Below are 19,718 nucleotides of genomic sequence, written 5' to 3'. Positions count from 1 at the left end.
TAGCCCATGAGGGCTCCTCATGTGGGACCAATGTAACTTATTCCACATGGGTCCTACATACAGTGGCCCAGTTACAGACCAGGTCTTCTTCCCCCACCTAGATCCTTTAGCAGGCCTATATGGTTAGCCCATGAGGGCTCCTCATGTGGGACCCATGTAAGTTATACCACATGGGCCCTACATACAGTGGCCCAGTTACAGACCAGGTCTTCTTTGCCCACCCGGGCTCTTTATCAGGCCTATATGGTTAGCACATGAGGGCTCCTCATGTAGGACCCATGTAAGTTATTCCACATGGGTCTTACATGCAGTGGCCCAGTTACAGACCAGGTCTTCTTTGCCCACCTAGATCCTTTAGCGGGCCTATATGGTTAGCCCATGAGGGCTCCACACCTGGGACTCATGTGGGCCAAACCATATGGGTCCCACATACAGTGTCCCAGTTACAGAGCAGGTCTTCTTTGCCCACCCGGGCTCTTTATCAGGCCTATATGGTTAGCCCATGAGGGCTCCTCATGTGGGACCAATGTAACTTATTCCACATGGGTCCTACATACAGTGGCCCAGTTACAGACCAGGTTTTCTTCCCCCACCTAGATCCTTTAGCAGGCCTATATGGTTAGCCCATGAGGGCTCCTCATGTGGGACCCATGTAAGTTATACCACATGGGCCTTACATACAGTGGCCCAGTTACAGACCAGGTCTTCTTTGCCCACCCGGGCTCTTTATCAGGCCTATATGGTTAGCACATGAGGGCTCCTCATGTAGGACCCATGTAACTTATACCACATGGGCCCTACATACAGTGGCCCAGTTACAGAGTAGGTCTTCTTCGCCCACATAGACCCTTTATTGGGCCTATTTGGTTAGCCCATGACGGCTCCTCATGTGGGACCCATGTAAGTTATACCACATGGGTCCTACATACAGTGGCCCAGTTACAGACCAGGTCTTCTTTACCACCTAGATCATTTAGCGGGCCTATATGGTTAGCCCATGAGGGCTCCACACCTGGGACTCATGTGGGCCAAACCATATGGGTCCCACATACAGTGTCCCAGTTACAGACCAGGTCTTCTTTGCCCACCCGGGCTCTTTATCAGGCATATATGGTTAGCCCATGAGGGCTCCTCATGTGGGACCCATGTAAGTTATTCCACATGGGTCTTACATGCAGTGGCCCAGTTACAGACCAGGTTTTCTTTGCCCACCTAGATCCTTTAGCGGGCCTATATGGTTAGCCCATGAGGGCTCCACACGTTGGACTCATGTAGGCCAAACCATATGGGTCCCACATACAGTGTCCCAGTTACAGCCCAAGTCTTTATGGCCCAGATGCAACCCATATGGGCCTTACTTGGCTGACCTACATGGGTTCTAGCCCACATGGTTCCTTTGTAGGGCCCTAACAGGTAACCCATGTGGGGGGCCAATGTGGGGCCAATGTAGGCAAAACCTAATGGGGCCTTCAAAGTTTACCCAAAATAAACCCATGCCCAGTCAGTACCCACATAGCCCACCTCTTTCCCAGTTGGGGCCCACGTGACATTGCTGGCTGGGATCCAGCCTGTCAACTACACCCCCCCCCCCCCCCCCCCCCCCCGCGCGCTTTAGAATAGCAGGGATTTTTGACTTTGGGTAAATTAAAAAATTATTTTAAAATAACATAATTTGCTGTGACAAAATTATGTTAAGTTTATCCTTAATATAAAAAAAGATTGAAATTAAGTTAAATGTTTTTATCTTTTAACAAAGATGCAGTTAATAAGTTCATTCATTTCTGTCTGAAAAGAATTAGCATTCTGAATAAATTCAATAAAAACCATAGAAGAGACACCCTTTACTTGAAAAAGCCATATTAGCAAGATTAAAAAAAAATAAAAATAAGAAAAAGGAAACATAAGAAAAGAAAAAGTACACGTTTCATACTTATGTGAATACAATTCCCAGCATGCATGAGCAGTGCTAGCGTCGCTGTAGCAACTCGAACAGGACAAACAAGTGCCTGTTAGATTTTTACACAGCTCGACATATAGATTTTCACAAATAATTAATTATTTAACTTTAAATTTATGCACTTAATGTAATACATAATACGTTTTTAAACTAGTAAAATAATATTCGCTTTCAACAGTTTTGTTTATTTTTGTATCAAAACTTGTACTTTTGCTTTAAAAGGAAGAACCGGAGCCGGAAGTGACGTCTTTATCTTAATGGCCGCATCCACAGCGGCCACGCTTATCGAACAAAATTTATTTTTACGTGTAATTTTGGTAAACTCATAATCTCTAACCATGTCCGGGCGACAGAATAACAAACTACCAAACAATTTACCACAACTTCAGAACCTGATCAAGAGGGACCCACAGTCTTATGTCGATGAGGTGTGTAGAAATTAACAAACAACGCTAAAGTTGCAGTTTCTGCCGTTATGTGTAAATTTATTGTGTTGCTCCTCTTGTGTTTTGATCAGTTTCTTCAGCAGTACCGACACTATCAGTCCAATCTTCAGATATTTAAGCTTCAGCCCGATAAACCCAACAAGGAGCTGGCGGAACTGGTCACTTTTCTGTCGCAGGTAACTACGCAGTTCTCTCTGTCTGAGAAGCATCAGCATCATCAGGGAGGTCTGGCTGTCATACTGACTGTGGTCCTTCTCCTCAGATTGCTCACTGCTACACGCAGCAACTATCTATGTTTCCTAAGGAGCTGTCTGAATTGTTAATGAGTTATCACACAGTCATAGAACCGGATCTACGAATGGTAAGAGCATCTACCATTGCATTTCCCCGTCTCTTTTATCATTAATAATCTTGTCATCTTTTGGGGGTTTCTATGTTTTTATGACAGACGTTCTGTAAAGCGCTGATCCTACTAAGGAATAAAGATTTGATTGATCCTACAAACCTCCTGGAGCTCTTCTTTGAGCTGCTGCGATGCCACGACAAACTTCTCCGAAAGGTTAGGATCTTCAACGCTCATCTTCTGCGCCTCTGGATGGATAGCAATCATACATGGGGTGTGACATGATCAAAATGTGACCTTTCTCTTCGCAGACTCTGTACACACACATTGTCACAGACATCAAGAACATCAACGCAAAACACAAAAACAACAAAGTGAACACAGTGAGTGCCCCATCCTTGTAATGTTAAATCAGTACAGCCGGAAGTTGTGATGGTTCGTTGTTGTTTGGTAAAGGTGCTGCAGAACTTCATGTACACCATGCTTAGAGACAGCAACCCCATAGCTGCAAAGATCTCTTTAGATGTCATGGTGGAGCTTTACAAGAGGAACATATGGTGAGTTGAGAGGAAACTTAAATTCTTGTTTTACTGGGAGTTCCTTTTTTTATTGAGATCTGATAGTTTTTGCGTTGGTGTCACAGGAACGATGCCAAAACAGTTAATGTCATCACAACAGCATGTTTCTCCAAGGTCACAAAGGTCTGTATTTCTATGTTATTCTATTTGCTTGATCGCTATAATGTAAATTGAAATGGTTCCATTCATCTTCTAAGCCCGTTTTGTCCCTTTCGGAGCCTATCCCGTCCACTCGTGGGCGAAGGCAGGGGACATCCTGGACAGGTCGCCAGTCTGTCGCAGGGCCACAATTTTACACACCCACGCACACACACGATCACATCTAGGGACAATTTAGAGTAACCAATTAACCTATGAAGCATGTTTTTGGACAGTGGGAGGAAGCCAGAGTCCCCGGAGAAAACCCACACATTCTAGGAGAGATCATGCAAACTCCACACAGAAAGGTCCCCCATTGGCGTTTCAGGTCCCCAAGCCGGGACTTGAACCCGTGGACCTTCTTGCTGTGAGGCAAGAGCGCTAACCACTGCACCACCGTGCAGCTGAACTGGTTTCAAATTCCTAAAAGTTTTTTTTTTTTTGGTTCATCATTGGGTTTGAGTTTTCAGTTTTACAACAAAAAAAAATTATATATTTTCATAGTGTTTCATCATCACATTTGTAACTTGTTAGGGTGTAGAAATAAGGTTTTTTTTTTGTTATAACATTTTATTTTGAAAGTCTTCCAAAACAAAAACGCATTGTTTCTCAAAAATGCTTTAAACTTACTTTTTACACTTACATTTAATTAGATTTCAAGTGGTATTAAGAAAGGTCTTAAAAAAATCTTCCTGCTAACCTGTAGATTCCTGATGCCATAAATAGTGACTTTGTCTCTTTTCTTTTGCCTTTTCCTGTCTAGATTCTTGTTGCAGGGCTTCAGTTTTTCCTGGGTAAAGATGAAGATGAAAAAAACGAGAGCGACTCTGATTCTGAGGTTAGCAAAAACAAACAAACAACATTGCTGCAGCCAGATTTATTTACAGGAAGGATGTATTATTAGTCAGTCTCACTTTTCAGAAGGAAGGCCCATCAGCAAGAGACCTGATGGTCAGATACTCCACTGGAAAGAAGACCTCCAAAAATAAGAAAAAGCTGGATAAGGCCATGAAAGTGCTCAAGGTACTTCTGCTGCAACTTTCACTTTATATACAAGTTTTATGTTGAGGCTCTTCTTGATCATTTGTATGTCTTGACAGAAACACAAGAAAAAGAAGAAAGCAGAAGTCTTTAATTTCTCTGCCATTCACCTGATTCATGATTCTCAAGGTAAACTCTGCAGACCACACCTACTTTTTGGGCCATTTTCGCTGCAGTTTATAAAGTTTAAACTCTGTTCCTTTGAAGATTTCTCAGAGAAGCTCTTAAAGCAGTTGGAGAGCTCCAAAGAGCGATTTGAAGTGAAGATCATGATGATGGAGCTCATATCGCGACTGGTTGGAATTCATGAGGTTTGGGAGCATCTTTACAGAATGATGACATCACCTGTCAGCAGCTTTTAATGCATGTTCTTTTTTTTCCCCTTCTGCAGCTGTTTTTGTTCAATTTTTATCCCTTCATCCAGCGGTTTCTTCAGCCTCATCAGCGAGGTGAGGGCAGCTCTTAATGTTGATTTCTTTAAATTGAAGGAACTTGTCTCAGTGTGTCTCTGTGGTGCATTTCTGTAGAAGTGACCAAGATCCTCCTCTGTGCTGCGCAGGCCTCCCACCAGCTTGTTCCCCCCGAGGTATTAACCTGCTTGATTAAAGTTTGAAGAGAAAAGACTAGAATGGATTACAATAGAATGCCTTTGTCTCTGTCCCCCTCATGTCCAATGGAAAACGAGTCAGTGCGAAAACAAGATAATATATACAAAATATAAACATGTCAGTTATGTGCATATAGTGATTAGGTAAAAATGTAAATTAAAGAATTAAAAAAAGAAAAAAAAAACAGAATAAAAGCCATTTTACAATATACAGACACATATACATAGATATATGCCAGATCGGAGTGTAAACAGGACATCCAGGAGTTTAGGAGGGTTAAAGCTGCTTTTATATCTGTTTGTTTTAGTTCTGATGCATCTGTAGCGCCTCCCAGAGGGCAACAGGTCAAACAAATCAGAGCTGGGATCAGAACAATTCTTGGTGATTTATTTTTGCACTGCTAAAGCAGCGGGGGGGGTTTAAATGTCAGTTGGGAGGTGGGGGGTTATAATTAATAAACTCACAGATATAATTTTGTTGTTGTTGTTGAATTTATTTTGTGAAATTAAAGGTGAACTCTGTAAATTGAGCAGCTTCTTTTCCTGTTTACACTTTTAGATCATCGAACCCGTGATCATGACAATCGCCAACAACTTTGTGACTGACAGGAACTCGGGGGAGGTCATGACTGTCGGGTCAGTACCTGTTTGGTGGCACTTTGGTTATTTAAAAAAAATGTTTGAGCCCCTGCTCGAATGTAATTGAAAAGGAACTCTGTTTGCTTTGCAATTTAGCATCAATGCCATTAAGGAAGTGGTTGGGCGTTGCCCGCTCGCAATCACTGAAGACCTGCTGCAGGACTTGGCCCAGTACAAGACCCACAAAGACAAGAGTGAGCGCTGAAAGCACCCGTGGATGAGGCGCTGTGGAATAGGCTTGAGCTTTGATTCATCTTCCTGTGTTTTGCAGATGTGATGATGTCTGCTAGAGCCCTCATCCAGCTGTTCAGGAATCTCAACCCACAGATGCTGCACAAAAAGGACAGAGTGAGTAAGGCTCAGCTTTCAGACTTTCTGGTTTTGTTTGATAATCAGTGCGTGAGAAAAGGTTTAGTAAGGTTTGCTGTGTTGCATTCATAGTGCCGAAAAGTCAGTTGTTTCACACATTAACTTATGCTGCTTTGTTTTTTTCTTCTTTTTTCTTCTTTTTCAGGGAAAACCCACAGAGGCGTCAACAGATGCAAAGGTCAAAGATTATGGAGAGTTGGAAGCTAAAGACTACATCCCTGGAGCTGAGGTCCTGGAGCTGGAGGAGGAGAAAAAAGAGGGAGACGAGGATGAAGGTCAGCTGCTGTTTCAGGATCTTTACACCACAGTGGCTGATTTTTATTTGATTGTTTATGCTTTTCTTTCCTGTCATTTTTCTTTAGACGGCTGGGAGAGTGCCAGTATCAGTGATGATGATGATGAGGATGGGGAGTGGGTAGATGTTCACCACTCATCTGATGAAGATGCGGGAGAAGTGGTGGGGATAAAATGGTCTGAAATCGGATGTTTGCTTTGGGGGAAAGCTGAACTCAGCTGGTCTTTTTTTTTTTTTTTTTTTTAGGCGGAGAAGCTTCAGAGTATCCCAGCTGAAGAGAGAAAAGCTAAGGCAGCAGCGGTCAGCGGCAGCCGGCTCTTCACGCAAGACGACTTCAAGAAAATCCGCCTGGTTCAAATGGCCAAGGAGGTGAATGCTGCTCCAGGAAAGGGCCAAAAGAGGAAAGCCGTGGAGTTTGACGAAGAAGAGAAGTGAGAACCTTATTCTGTTGAATCTTTATAAGCTCATTTTTGCAAAAACTGTCTGAGCTAACATTAGACAAAAAAATCATGTATCCTACCAGGAGGTTGCATACACAGCGGCATCATGGGAGTTGTAGTCGTAAATGAGAGGTTTGATGCAAGCTTATCAGCGCTATGGTTGTTGCCCTTTTGGTCAGTTCTGTAAGACTTTTATAGGGATAAGGATTGAACAGTTATTTGTCAGTCAAAAGATCACACCTGTTCAAGCACATTTCAATCACATAACAAATAAAATGATGAATTTGGTTCATAAACGCTCACAGCCAATGCAGTTTAAAAAATTCAAGTCTAAATATTTGTTTTAGAATTGAGATAAAACTAATGATATTCTTCTTTTGTAATGTCAGATCATTTAAGATTTGTAAGTAGGGACTGTTTTGTTTTTATTAATCAACCTAGTGGTAAAATATTGAACTGACCAAAACAGGAAGTTGTAGTTCTGGAGTTTGAAGGAAGGTTACATGGTGTATTGCTTTAAAACAGCATTACTCTGACTTGAATTTAGCATTTTTTAATGTTTCTCCCATTTGCAGCAATAATTGTTTTTTACTCTTTTGGTGAGAAAATCCATCACAACATGAAAAAACAATATTTAGTTGTTTTTTTTTTTATCATGCAAAAGTGGCCATAATGCCAAATGAGGCCAAACAAGGTTTAAAGAGAATGTCACTACATTGTAAAGTTTTTGAACCTCTAAAGTAAGTCAGGCCTACTGTTGTGATAAATCCTGGTTACATATTTATTCTGCTGCACCTGTTGTATCCGACAGAGCAGATTTTTGTAAACAGTTATCAGTTCTTACTATAAAGTCTTTGCAATTCTCCTTTTCTTAACTTCTGAAGTCCTTCTTTGCAGTGCAGCAAAAACATCCACAGATCTTCCAAAAATGAGTCTGTTTCTTTCTCTATTAAGGCTCCCTGAAACCTCCACATAGCATCTATACTTGCATCCTACTGATTTTTCACTTAAGCAACCACACAGTTTGTAGTGGGAACATGTTGGGGGAACAGGACCCACTGACCCCAAACTTGATTTAAAAGGCCATAACAACAAGCTCACACCACATCTGGGTTGTGATTGCAGCTACACTGCAATAGTGTGTGATCATTTGTTTTCAATGTAATTGGTTACCCTGCTTGTTTTGTGGTGTCAAACTCTCAGAGGGGAGCTGCTGACGCTCAGAAATATTGAGAAACTGCATAAGAAACCAAAGGCAGACAAGGAAACTCGACTGGCAACAGCAATGGTAAAAGTCTTTTTTACTGAAACACCACTCTCTCAAATATTTTCTTTTTGTTCACAGTAAAAGTAAAGGAAACTTATTTTTAAACACATAATTTGTGATTCTGAATATCTATTTAGGGTCAAACCGTTTCTATTTTCCGATATCATTTTGTTTGTAGGCGGGAAGAACGGACAGAAAAGATTTTGTCAAGAAGCACAGCAAACTTAACCCTCATGCCAGCACCAGCAACAAAGAAAAGAAGAAACACAAGAACTTCATGATGATGAGACACAGCCAGAACGTCAGAACCAAAGGAAAACGCTCCTTCAGAGAGAAACAGGTAGATTGCAGTTGGCGAAACTGCTTTTATTATAGGCTGGAAAGGAAACTTTGGCAGTGGAACTGAAACAATGTGTTGTCTTTTTTTCCCCCCAGATTGCTCTACGGGAGGCCCTCCTGAAAAGGAGGAAGCAGTACAAGTAGCACGCTGATACTCATTACTAATATAATGTGTTATATATTACTATACATTCACTCTATAGCTTGTGCTATTTGAAAGCTTGCTTTCTGACAAAAATGCATACATTTTCCTTTTTCAGAAATAAATCTTTTTATCAAAAATGTATGTCTGTTTTTCAGTAATTCAGTGTAGTTTAACCATTTAAAAAAAACTATTATATGCATGCCCTGTGTTGAATGTAAACATAGTTAAAATTGAAGCTAAAAGACTTAAATCTGTCAAATAAAAGATTTCTGTTAGATTTAAAAAAAATCTTCTTGAATATAAGCAGGAACCTGGTTACTATAAAGTATTGACACTTCAACCAGAGTGCAAAGGTGTTGTAAATGTGTAATTTTTAGGAGAGATTTTATTGTACAGTATAGTTATGCAATAACAGTAATTAGACTTTTACATTTCTCTCTTTGGTAAATCATTCACCAGAACAATATTTTGATGAGCGAGGACTCCTTCTCCATTAAACAGGTGGCAGAGGTTGAGGAATGTCCTTAATTTTACTTTATGGATTAGGAAATGTCACAAATGTAATTGTGCAAATATGTGCTAACTTTTATTTGAGGTTTTTTAATAAATTCACATTGGACTTGCTTTTAAAAAAAAATATCTATGCTTAGTAGTAATAATAATAATCACTGGTCTATTTAGCTTGTTTTTTTTTTTTAATTTATTTTTGTTCTTTGTCAGATTAGCTCTAAAGCTAAAGGTAAACTCAAAGGAAACTTATGAATACCTGCATCCTTACTGTGCATTCCCTCGACGTAAACTACATTACCCATAAATCTCTGCGATCCGTATTAACATTTTCCACTTAAAGACGCCGGCATTTTATTCCTGTTTCGAAATGAGGTACTCAAATTTAACTAATTTTAGTAACTTACGCAGTGCTCTGTTATTTAATGTAGTTGCGACTGATGTTTGCTAAATTAACGTTTCTTGACAGGCAACCATGTTTACATGATGCTAGCTCCTTGCTAGCAAACAAGCTAATGATATCAGTTTCTAGTTAGCGCAGCTAGCAGGGTTAATCCTTTTCAGGTAATGTGAGACATTTTTATTTGCTGGCTTCTAAAAATAAGCAGACAGTTGTTTTGGCATTTTAAAGTTGATTAATTAGGATTTTGATGTATAACTTTATTTAAAGGGTTTTTGCTTTACAACTGTGTTAAGTGCAGCGTTTGTTGTAATTCATTTCGTCTGAGTACACAGACACTACACCTCATTTAGGCAAGGACATAGACATGACTCAGAAGCTCTACCCAAAATAAATCAAAATCTAAAATTTCTGTTGAGGGATAAAAGGCTGACATTGTTTAGAGGGTTAGCATAAAAGCATGGCATTGGGTCATATTTCTAACTCGAAGGCATAACTAAACTTAATATTTTTTTATTTTAATTGCCATGTTTAACAGTATTTACATTTCCAAGACATCAGACTACAGTACAAGCAAAGAAAATTTATCAGATCTTCATCCTTTTATCTTTATTTTTAAAAACAAGGACTAGTTTTTGCTTCATGGGGGTATCTCATTTGCTAATGTTTTTTTAAGGTAGTATATATCGACATTTATTAAAAGAAAAATGTTTGTTAGTAACACTTTTTTAAGATGGCACTCTTTGTAAAAGCTGTCACGGATATTTAAACTACTTCAAACTGTGTTAAAATATTTTCTCTCCCCCCCCTGGCTGCCAAAAACTTCAGATGGTATTTGTTGGACTCATCACCATGTATTTTTTGGTAACCCTTGTGCTATCCTAGGCACTTTACCATTGGGAGTTGGGTCATCTAGACCCACTAGACAGTGCGCTGAACCTTTTTTTTTCAATGATTTGTGATCCTCACTGGTGTCCATGGATTACATGAAATCTTTCCACCTTTATCCACCTTTGTCATGGTAGGGAGAACACGTCAATGTAAGGGTGGGGTCATCTAAGATAGCACAGGTCTGGACTGGAGTCAGGGTTCTGTAGTTAAAAAAGCAGGATGCTTTACTGCAGAGGCATGTTATTAGGAATGCAGTGTTGTATTTCTTACAAAACACAGGCTAAATGGTCAAACCTGCATCCGGTTTTCTAGGACATAGTTTCTGCAGAGCACCAAGAGTTCATCAGAAATTTGCAGGACTTTTTGAAAGCCCGCTCTGACTTCCCATCATCCATGTGTGTACACTCTCCTGTTGGCTTACAGCCCCTCACACCCCATATAGTTGAGTCATGCACCAGAATGGAGCGTAGCAGGGAGCTTGTGGCCTGCTGATTGCAGCATCTACATCACTGCCACAGGCTTTTTCCAACACCATCTTTTTACATCTGCTCCTGATTCACAATGATTTGAACAAAGAAAACTCCCAAAACCCAATTTTAAGCTTAATTTTCTGTATACATATGTTCTCCAGAATGAGAACATGTTAAAACACGATTTTCATTGGAGTGGGTCTTTAAAACTTCCTTCATATTTTTGCTTTTTGGCCTCAGGAAGTGGATTTTAATGCCGGGATTTTCCTGAATTGGCTTCTCAAATGGGAATTGGTGGTGGCTCTGTGGAAGCCTGTACTTCTGTGTTGTATATACGCACATGCACAGCAGGTTTTATTTTTGTTTTGATTCAGTGTACCGGTAGCCACAGGCAAACTTAAACTTGTTTAAATGTTTCTTGAAATAAGAGTTTTATTAATCCAAATCTCTTACCCAATGTACTTATTTATTTTTATTAAAAAAAAGAAAGGATTTAGCTCAACAGTATCAATAGAGGTAAAAGATCCATTCGATAAGCAGTCTGACAAAACTTGTGAGTTTTTGTTATCTTCTGGTGAAAGTGAGTGGACTAGTGATGAGCAGCGGTACACTGACTCTATTCAGTGCCAGACTTGAGGGGGTGGAGGAGTTTTGGTTTGGTTGTTTGCTCTTACTCTGCTAACTAGACAAAGTAGAGACATACTGCAGTGATTTTTCCTCTGAATCAGCAGTAAGTGTGTTCTTTAAATGTATTTTATTTCTCTGTGTGTTTATTAGTAATGTTTTTTTCTTTTTGGTAAATTAGCAGAACTTTCGAATCCTATTTTTTTCTGTCAAGATGGGATACTCAATGTACATTAATTGATCAAATGAACTTTCCTGATTTTAGGCAAATGACTGCATTTATACTAGGAGTGAAAATGTGAAAGGGGTCTACTGCTGAGTCATTTGCGTACCCACTGTAAGCTTGCAGCATCTGCATGCTTTGACAGGCTTTTTCCACTATAGAAGTGCTCTATTACACCCAAACTTCACATAAATAGAAGGAAGAAGTGGTTACATTTGTTTTCATTTTCAAAATTGTATGTTCTCTTAAATGCAAATTGGGAGAAAAAATATTCTTCTTATATGCATTTTTCTAATCTGCACTGAGGTTTTTTTTTTTTTTTTACCTTACTTAATCAAATGAAATATTGTCAGTTTTAAATTTTTAGTTTAAGAAAATCCTGTATCCTATAGTGTTACTATTTGACCAAGTCTGAAAACACATTGTTGTTTGGGAATTCTGTGGAATTGCAACTTACAAAGTAGTCCTAATTATTTCACATTTACATTTGAATCCACTACATCTATAATAATATACAATCTAAAAAAATGCTTCTTAGTTTGTTACTATGTGATCTTTAAGGCAATGTAAGAAAAATGCAACCATTTGAAGTTATTTCATTTGTCTATTCAGTTTTTACTGTTACCTTCCATCCAGGTGTTGTTTCCAGTAACCGGCCATGGCGCCTGGAGACGTGGTGGCAGACCATGCCAAGCAGGTGAAACCCAAGGAAAAGCGTACAGGAAACCGGACGTTCAAAGGAGAATGTGAGCCTGATGGGTCATTTGTATTTGAGGCTCACGAAGCCTGGAAGGAATTCCACAATTCACTCAGGCATTTCTATGAAGTTGGGGAGCTCTGTGATGTCACATTAAAGGTAGACCGCTGTGTGTGGCTTTTAATATTGGTTTTATTGAACTGCCTTCATCAATTCTGTTTATTTTTTCCTTATAGGTTGGCAGTAAGTTGATACCATGCCACAAACTGGTACTGGCATGCGTTATCCCTTACTTCAGGTAATCCTGCAGAATTTTAACCCACATTTAATGTATCGCTACTTTTAAATGACATTGAATTTTTGGCCATCAGTCTTCAACATCCTTCATTTACGTCTGCACACGCATGTGTTTTTAACTGCTTGGAGCTCACAGTTTGGTTGGGTTTTTACATTCCTTAAGCCGAAATGTTGTTTTTATTTTCTTATTTAGGGCCATGTTTTTGTCGGAGATGTCGGAGACTAAGCAAGATCTGATTGAGATTAAGGACTTTGATGGTGATGCCATTCACGACCTGGTGCATTTTGCCTATTCCTCTAAAATCACCTTGACTGTGGACAATGTCCAGCCACTGCTTTATGCAGCCTGCATCCTTCAGGTACCGGAAACACTAATGCATGTTGTTCTCCAGTGTGTTTTTGAATCTTTTAAACGGTTATGTTGACTCCTGTTAGGTTGAGTTGGTGGCCCGGGCTTGCTGCGAGTACATGAAGGCCCACTTTCACCCCACAAACTGCCTGGCTGTCCGAACCTTTGCCGAGAGCCACAATCGTGTGGATCTGATGGACATGGCCGACCGTTACGCCTGCGAACACTTCACTGAGGTGGTGGAGTGCGAGGACTTCACATGTGTGTCGCCCCAGCACTTGCGTACACTGTTGTCCTCTTCGGATCTGAACATCCACTCGGAGACGCAGGTGTACAACGCCGCAGTGAAGTGGCTGAAGGCAAACCCACAGCACCACGAGGCCTGGCTGGACCAGATCATGTCTCAGGTTACAAAAAGGGGTTCTATTTCCTGCATTTGTGTTGTTGTAGCCTCTTTACAACAATAATTAAGGCTTTTTCCTAACCGCACAACTGTATTTCTTCCAGGTGCGCCTCCCTCTGCTGCCAGTGGAGTTTCTGACTGGACCTGTGGCAAAAGACGAGATGATCAAAGGCAACCTGAACTGTCGGAATCTGATGGATGAAGCCAGGAATTATCACCTGCACCTCAGCAACAAACTGGTCCAGGACTTTGAGTATTCAGGCCGCACCATCCCTAGGAAGCACACTGCAGGTACAACTAATGAAGTCAAGTTTGACCAGGATTGTGCCAAAAGCTTTTTTAGAGAAGATCCCCTCTAATTACTTGTTACATATTTGTGTTAAAAAATATAGAAAATAGACAGATGAGGTAGAAAAGCACGACTTTGCACAAACCTGTCTTATAATTGTTGCTCTATTTATGTCATCTATTTATTGCAAAAATAAAATAACATAATAGTACATTTATATGTTATTTTTATGAACCCTTTTGGTGAAAAAGTTAGTCAGTTTACAAATTTAAAAACCAAGCTTTAATTTGTCAAAAGCATTTCGCACTACAAAAGATAGTAGTATAAGAATGTTAACAAAAAAAAGGGCAAAAAAGAAATGTAATGAGTTTTCAATATTTTAAAATTCTTTGTAGGGCTTTTTTGAAATCTCTCATTTTCTTTTTCACCCTGATCTTCTTTCCTAGGGGTTCTGTTCTGTGTGGGCGGGCGAGGCGGTTCTGGGGATCCTTTTCGCAGCATCGAATGCTACTCCATTACTAAGAACAGCTGGTTCTTTGGTCCTGAAATGAACAGCAGGCGGCGTCACGTTGGTGTCATATCTGTAGGAGGTAATTCTCCATAAAAACATCATGTTAATCGGACAAATATGAGCTTTGAGTAACAAAAGTTTGGATGTTTTTTTTACTTGTCGGCCAAACTTGGACTTTACATGCTGGATGTGTTCTGTAGGGAAGGTTTACGCGGTGGGGGGTCACGACGGAAACGAACACCTTGGCAATATGGAAATGTTTGACCCCCTCACCAACAAGTGGATGATGAAAGCCTCCATGAATACAAAAAGGTAAACAGGAAACGGCGATGTTTTGCAGCCCAACTTTGGAAATAATATTTTTACAGAAAATGCTTATTGAGTTGCATGAAATTAGATATTTTTGAGGCTGATTTGTTTTCCAGGAGGGGTATAGCTCTCGCCGCACTCGGTGGGCCCATATACGCCATTGGCGGTCTGGATGACAACTCCTGCTTCAACGACGTGGAGCGTTACGACATCGAATGCGACGGCTGGAGCGCCGTTGCTCCGATGAACACACCCAGAGGGGGCGTTGGATCTGTGGCAGTTGGGGTAAATGACGCTGAAAAGCCATCCATTCATGTGAGAGTTTCGATGTTTTCCACCCTTCTCACAGATGTTTGCCCTCCTCTGTCAGAGTTATGTGTACGCTGTTGGAGGAAACGACGGGGTGGCTTCACTGTCCAGCGTGGAAAGGTACAACCCTCACCTGGACAAGTGGGTGGAGGTTTGCGAGATGGGTCAGCGGCGCGCCGGAAACGGAGTCAGCAAACTCAATGGCTGCCTTTATGTTGTCGGTGAGAGGAATGTGATAACTTCAGATGTTTGGGAGTGTGTCATAATGTTTGTTGCTGCCATAAAACAGAAGCTTTAAGGTGTACTTTTGAAGTCTGCAGATTTTGTTCTCTCACCTTTCAGTTTTATACACAAAGACATGAATCACGGCAAAAGTTCATGTTTCGTAAAGATTCTTTGGTAACTAATTAGTTGAACATAAAAGTCAGATTTTTGCTGTTTGAATTTGTGAAGTTTTAAGTCTTTTTGTTAAGTCATGGAGCTTACTTATGCAATCACTTCAATTTTACATTTGGTTTGTCATTCAAACTTTCCAAACTGGTTTAACCTGCATCTCCTTAAATTTTCGTGAATTACTTTAAATGTCGGACCTTTTGAAAAGGATAAAAAAAGCCGAATTAAAAGTTTCAAATAAATACACTTTGATTCAAAAGTTAAGTTTAATCTAAAAAAGTCATATTTGTTAGGTTTCATTAGTGATTAATGGAAAAACCTTTCTTATTTTTACAGTCACTTTATTTTCTCTTTCATACTAACTTTATTTTTTTTCCGTCTTATTGTATTTTATTTTGTAATTTGAAGTTAGATTCCCTGTTTAGACTGGAGCTTGAGAGAAACAGAATTTCAATCTCTATGTATCTGAAAACATAATTGACAATAAAGTTTACTTGGACTTTGACTAAATTCATTGCTTGCACATCTTTAAAGTAAAGAATTTGCATGACTGGAGTATAGTTCAGACGGTGGATTTTTATATTCCAGTGTGAACAAAATTTTACATCACAAGCTGCATTGTTCAAATAATGATAATCCAAAATAAAGCGGGCACAAGTGTAAAGAAACTACAGCTTTGTGATCTTCTCCATCAATGATTCTTCTATTCTCTTCCAGGTGGCTTTGATGACAACTCCCCGCTGAGCTCCGTGGAGCGCTTTGACCCTCGAATGGACCGCTGGGAGTACGTGTCTGAACTCACCACGCCGCGCGGTGGGGTCGGGGTCGCTACCGTCATGGGAAGAGTGTTTGCAGTCGGGGGACACAATGGAAACATATACCTGAACACCGTGGAAGCTTTTGAGCCCCGAATGAACAGGTGAGAGGGTCCAACTAAAATATGACAGCAAGAAGAAAGCCACAAAGGCGGGATTTCTACCGTTTTTGCTGCTTGAGTGAAACTAATCCTACTTTGTTTTCAACCGATACTTATTTTTTGTCCTTTTTTGTCCTGCTGAAAGTGCACCAATAATGTATAGTTAGGGTTAACTGGTCTTAGAGAATACATGTGTGGAAAATGAATTATTAGGTCTGGTTAGACTGAAGCTGGAAAAGACATCTTTAATCTTTAAATTTGATTTTTTTCCATAACTAAAATACAACAAAACATTTGTGAAAACAAATTTAAAGATAGAATTTAAGTTGAGGAACGTCTTCAACTTAAACTATTTCTGCTATGGAACCACCCTGACTGTATTTAAAATGTAGCATTTATGTCAATAAAAGCCCTTTTTTTTCGAAGTCTGTTTTCGAAAATTGAAAAATCTTTTATTTTTTAATGAGGTTATAGAATGTACTTAGCTGTAGAAGCAATACATTTAGGAAAAACCTTATTTTCCATCTCTGTTCTCTCTGAGAACCCTAAACCGGTTATAAATGTTCCGTTCCTGCGCTTAAACGGTCTTTCTCTTCCGATTGGCGTTTAGGTGGGAGCTGGTGGCCTCCGTGTCTCACTGCCGCGCCGGAGCCGGGGTCGCCGTGTGCTCGTCCCACGTCAGCCTCATCAGAGACGTGGGCCAGGGCTCCAGCAACGTGGTCAACTGCATGTGACAGCAAGACTTCACACACTGTCACACAGCTGCACAATCACACAACGCGAAGCACACGGACAGTCAGGTCAGGACTGTTCACAGCGAACACCAGCTCACGCGGCGTTCACACAACGTCACTGAGACGTATTTGGCTGAAGAAGCAGAATTTGAAGTTGCACATCGACACATTCAGTTCATGTTTCCAAACTCTTTACAATCAGTAATGAAGTATTTTGTACTGTATGTTTTCTGTAGCTTGCTTTGACTTGTTTTTTTCATAAGGGCCTGAGCTAGCTGAGCCTTTGATTTCAGTCAAACCCCTTAGGAACAATTATTGTGCTTGGATGAAGCACTACAGCTGTAAAATAGACCGCTTTGAACACTTTTATATCCCTTCTCTCCCATCTTTTCTTAAAAATGTTCAGATTTATAATAACAGATGTGACAAATCAATACTTTGTAAGACATTCAAATTGGATTCTTCACCAGCAATGTCCACCCAAAGGTAAGCGGGATGTAAATACAATTCAAAGGGCATGTGGCTGTGTTTGAATTATCCTTAAATTGTCTTTGGAACAAATGGGTTCAAGGAAAAACAGCTTGGGGACTCGCACAGACTCCTCCCTCCAAGTGCCAAATCTAAAACCCTCCAGTTCAACTGCCTCTACACTCCAAATGACTTCCTGTACCTCTACACGGCACTGACAGGTGTGCGCTGATGACACCTGAGGGTCACGGTGTGATCAGAGATGCTCTTTCTCAGCTAACCGAACTAAACTTTGACTTGACCGGCTCAAACTCAAAGATTTGAGGACTGTTAGAATCCTCTTCACTTATTTAAAAGATGTAAATGAGATTCAGAGATTTGTGTTTGCAGTTATCTTCATTATATTTCAATAAATATGAGCAATTAAAAAATATATATATATATTCTGAGGTGTATCTTTGACATATTATGTAATCCATTGCTGTGCACTATTTTCTTGGAATAGAGTTGAAATCGGAGTATATTTTTGTCCAGAAGTGGGGGAAAACTTTATGGAACAGGTTTTCTTATTTCATATGAATAGTACTGCCATAAATAAAGGATTAAACATTTATCTCCGTTAAAAGTTAGCAGATTATGCGTCGAAATGACTGCCATGGACTCTGTACAAGATCAAATAATGTTGCACATCCTATATGCCAGTCTAAAGAATCATTTTTACACCAAGAAGGTTAACTTTGGCGTAAATATCTGGTGATGTTTTTGCTCCTTTTGTCTTTATGTATTGATATACATTCATACAATAAAGTTTTGTGTACTTGATGGCCTCTGTTTTATTGTAAATGTCTTTGATTTCCAGTCAGATTTTGATCTAGACAGAAAGAGATGCAGAAACAGACTCGTCAGCATCCTCCTTTGCAGGTGAGTGTCAAAAACAAATAGGGCATTTTTTTTTTTTTTTTTAACTTGTCCTGTCCAACAGCTGGGCAGACAGATGAGAGCTGAGGGCCTCTTATGTTGGACATATTTTACTTTAACAAGAGGGGTTATTAATCTTCAGACAAACCAAAGGTATGTCTGAATAGACCCCTTTTGTAATTGAGGCCAAACTTTATTAATTTCAATCATGTTTGAAAATCTTTGGTGTTGGACCGGACGGAAAAGGAAAGAGGGGAAGAAGAGAGAGGGACGCTAGAGAGAGGGGGGGTAGGAGGGTGATAATAGGAGGGGGGGGGGGTAAGACCATGAAGCAGCATAAAGCAACAAGTTTACTGGTTGTTAATCATTATGGTAAGGTTCAAATGTAGTACAAAAAGGGCGGGGCCTGTCCACACACACACTCAAATGTTATAAACACACCTGCTAGCTGCAAAAATGTCCACATGTCAACATGTACACAAAACAGATAGTGTTCACACGCATACTTATGCCTTAAAACCAACTAGTGTGAAATCTTTCATTCATTCAATCATGCAAACTGTTAGTGCAAAGGTGAGCCAACACCTGTGCTCAGGTGAGTGTTTATGTTCTTCTAAAATGGATGGTGGAACGTGAAAAGAAGGAGGGAGAGTGCCCAGCCATCCCCACCCCTAAGACCCCCACCGCTGCAGCAGCGGCAGCCGGAATCTCCCCAACACAACACGGGAACCGGCAGGGAACAACCGCCGCCCGGGCGACCAAGCCCGCCACCCAGGCCAGGGCCAGCAGGACCGCCGCAAGGCCCCCAGAGCCAGAGGCCAGGGAGGCGCAGAGGGAAAGAGAGCGCCGCCCCAGCCCAACCAGGAGAGCAGCCCCCCCGCCGCGCCGGGAGAACCCAACGCAGGGCCCCACCGGAGAAGGACGCCCACAGCCCCAAACGAGCACCCCACCACCACCCAGGAGTTCCGGGCATCCCCCCGCCCCAACCCCAGGTACGAGCCAGGACCCCCAAGGGAGACCCGCTCCGCACTCCAGGCAGCCACCCGCCCGGCCCACGGGGCCCAAATAGGGCATTTGTGACAAAACCAAAACAACCCACCTATTTCCTGTTTCTCCCAAGAGGAGTCAAATAAATAAATGATTGGAACTTTATTTGAAGTTTTGTGTAACATCCTGTTAAACGGTTAAAAAGTAACCATTGGAGGCAAAGACTGCAGTTTATTAACAGCTGACATGTGGTTGCAGTAAATGAGATTTTTCCTGGACTTTGTGGTTTTGATGTCCGCGGTTTTGTGTTTTATTTGTTATTAATGTAGAAATTCATGTCCCTTTAGTGTAAAAGCGTGCACAACTTACTGCAATTTAACATTTCTTTGTATTTTTTTTTTTTTTTTATCTAAACGCCC

At 40.6% G+C, this 19,718-nt stretch overlaps 2 protein-coding genes across 4 annotated transcripts; both read left to right on the top strand.

Annotated features, from left to right (window-relative positions):
• The first annotated feature begins 1,977 nt into the window (after positions 1-1,977).
• Positions 1,978-8,741, top strand: sdad1 (SDA1 domain containing 1). The gene is made up of 22 exons (XM_078956346.1): positions 1,978-2,385; positions 2,475-2,579; positions 2,666-2,764; positions 2,852-2,962; positions 3,058-3,129; positions 3,203-3,303; positions 3,390-3,447; positions 4,226-4,300; positions 4,384-4,485; positions 4,563-4,632; positions 4,711-4,814; positions 4,895-4,952; positions 5,031-5,089; positions 5,670-5,746; positions 5,846-5,943; positions 6,021-6,097; positions 6,264-6,393; positions 6,481-6,575; positions 6,660-6,844; positions 8,057-8,141; positions 8,299-8,460; positions 8,556-8,741. The coding sequence occupies exons 1-22, from the start codon at positions 2,296-2,298 to the stop codon at positions 8,601-8,603; spliced, it is 2,061 nt and encodes a 686-aa protein (XP_078812472.1). The 5' UTR covers positions 1,978-2,295; the 3' UTR covers positions 8,604-8,741.
• A 618-nt stretch (positions 8,742-9,359) lies between these two features.
• klhl8 (kelch-like family member 8) lies at positions 9,360-18,216 on the top strand. 3 transcript variants are annotated; one of them, XM_078956347.1, is made up of 12 exons: positions 9,360-9,486; positions 12,356-12,575; positions 12,653-12,714; positions 12,907-13,072; positions 13,149-13,469; positions 13,570-13,756; positions 14,201-14,344; positions 14,466-14,577; positions 14,691-14,859; positions 14,945-15,104; positions 15,994-16,195; positions 16,803-18,216. In XM_078956347.1, the coding sequence occupies exons 2-12, from the start codon at positions 12,378-12,380 to the stop codon at positions 16,924-16,926; spliced, it is 1,845 nt and encodes a 614-aa protein (XP_078812473.1). In that variant the 5' UTR covers positions 9,360-9,486; positions 12,356-12,377; the 3' UTR covers positions 16,927-18,216. The 3 variants fall into 3 exon arrangements, with proteins under 3 accessions (XP_078812473.1, XP_078812474.1, XP_078812475.1); XM_078956348.1 differs by having other exon boundaries at positions 9,427-9,675; XM_078956349.1 differs by lacking the exon at positions 9,360-9,486 and adding an exon at positions 11,500-11,602.
• Positions 18,217-19,718: the final 1,502 nt, after the last annotated feature.

The sequence above is a fragment of the Oryzias latipes genome, chromosome 12 (genome assembly GCF_053564925.1).
Source record: "Oryzias latipes strain Hd-rR chromosome 12, Olatipes_Hd-rR_3.1".
Classification (NCBI taxonomy): Eukaryota; Metazoa; Chordata; class Actinopteri; order Beloniformes; family Adrianichthyidae; genus Oryzias; species Oryzias latipes.
Note: the sequence above shows the minus strand (reverse complement) of the source record. Positions and strands in the feature narration are given on the sequence as shown.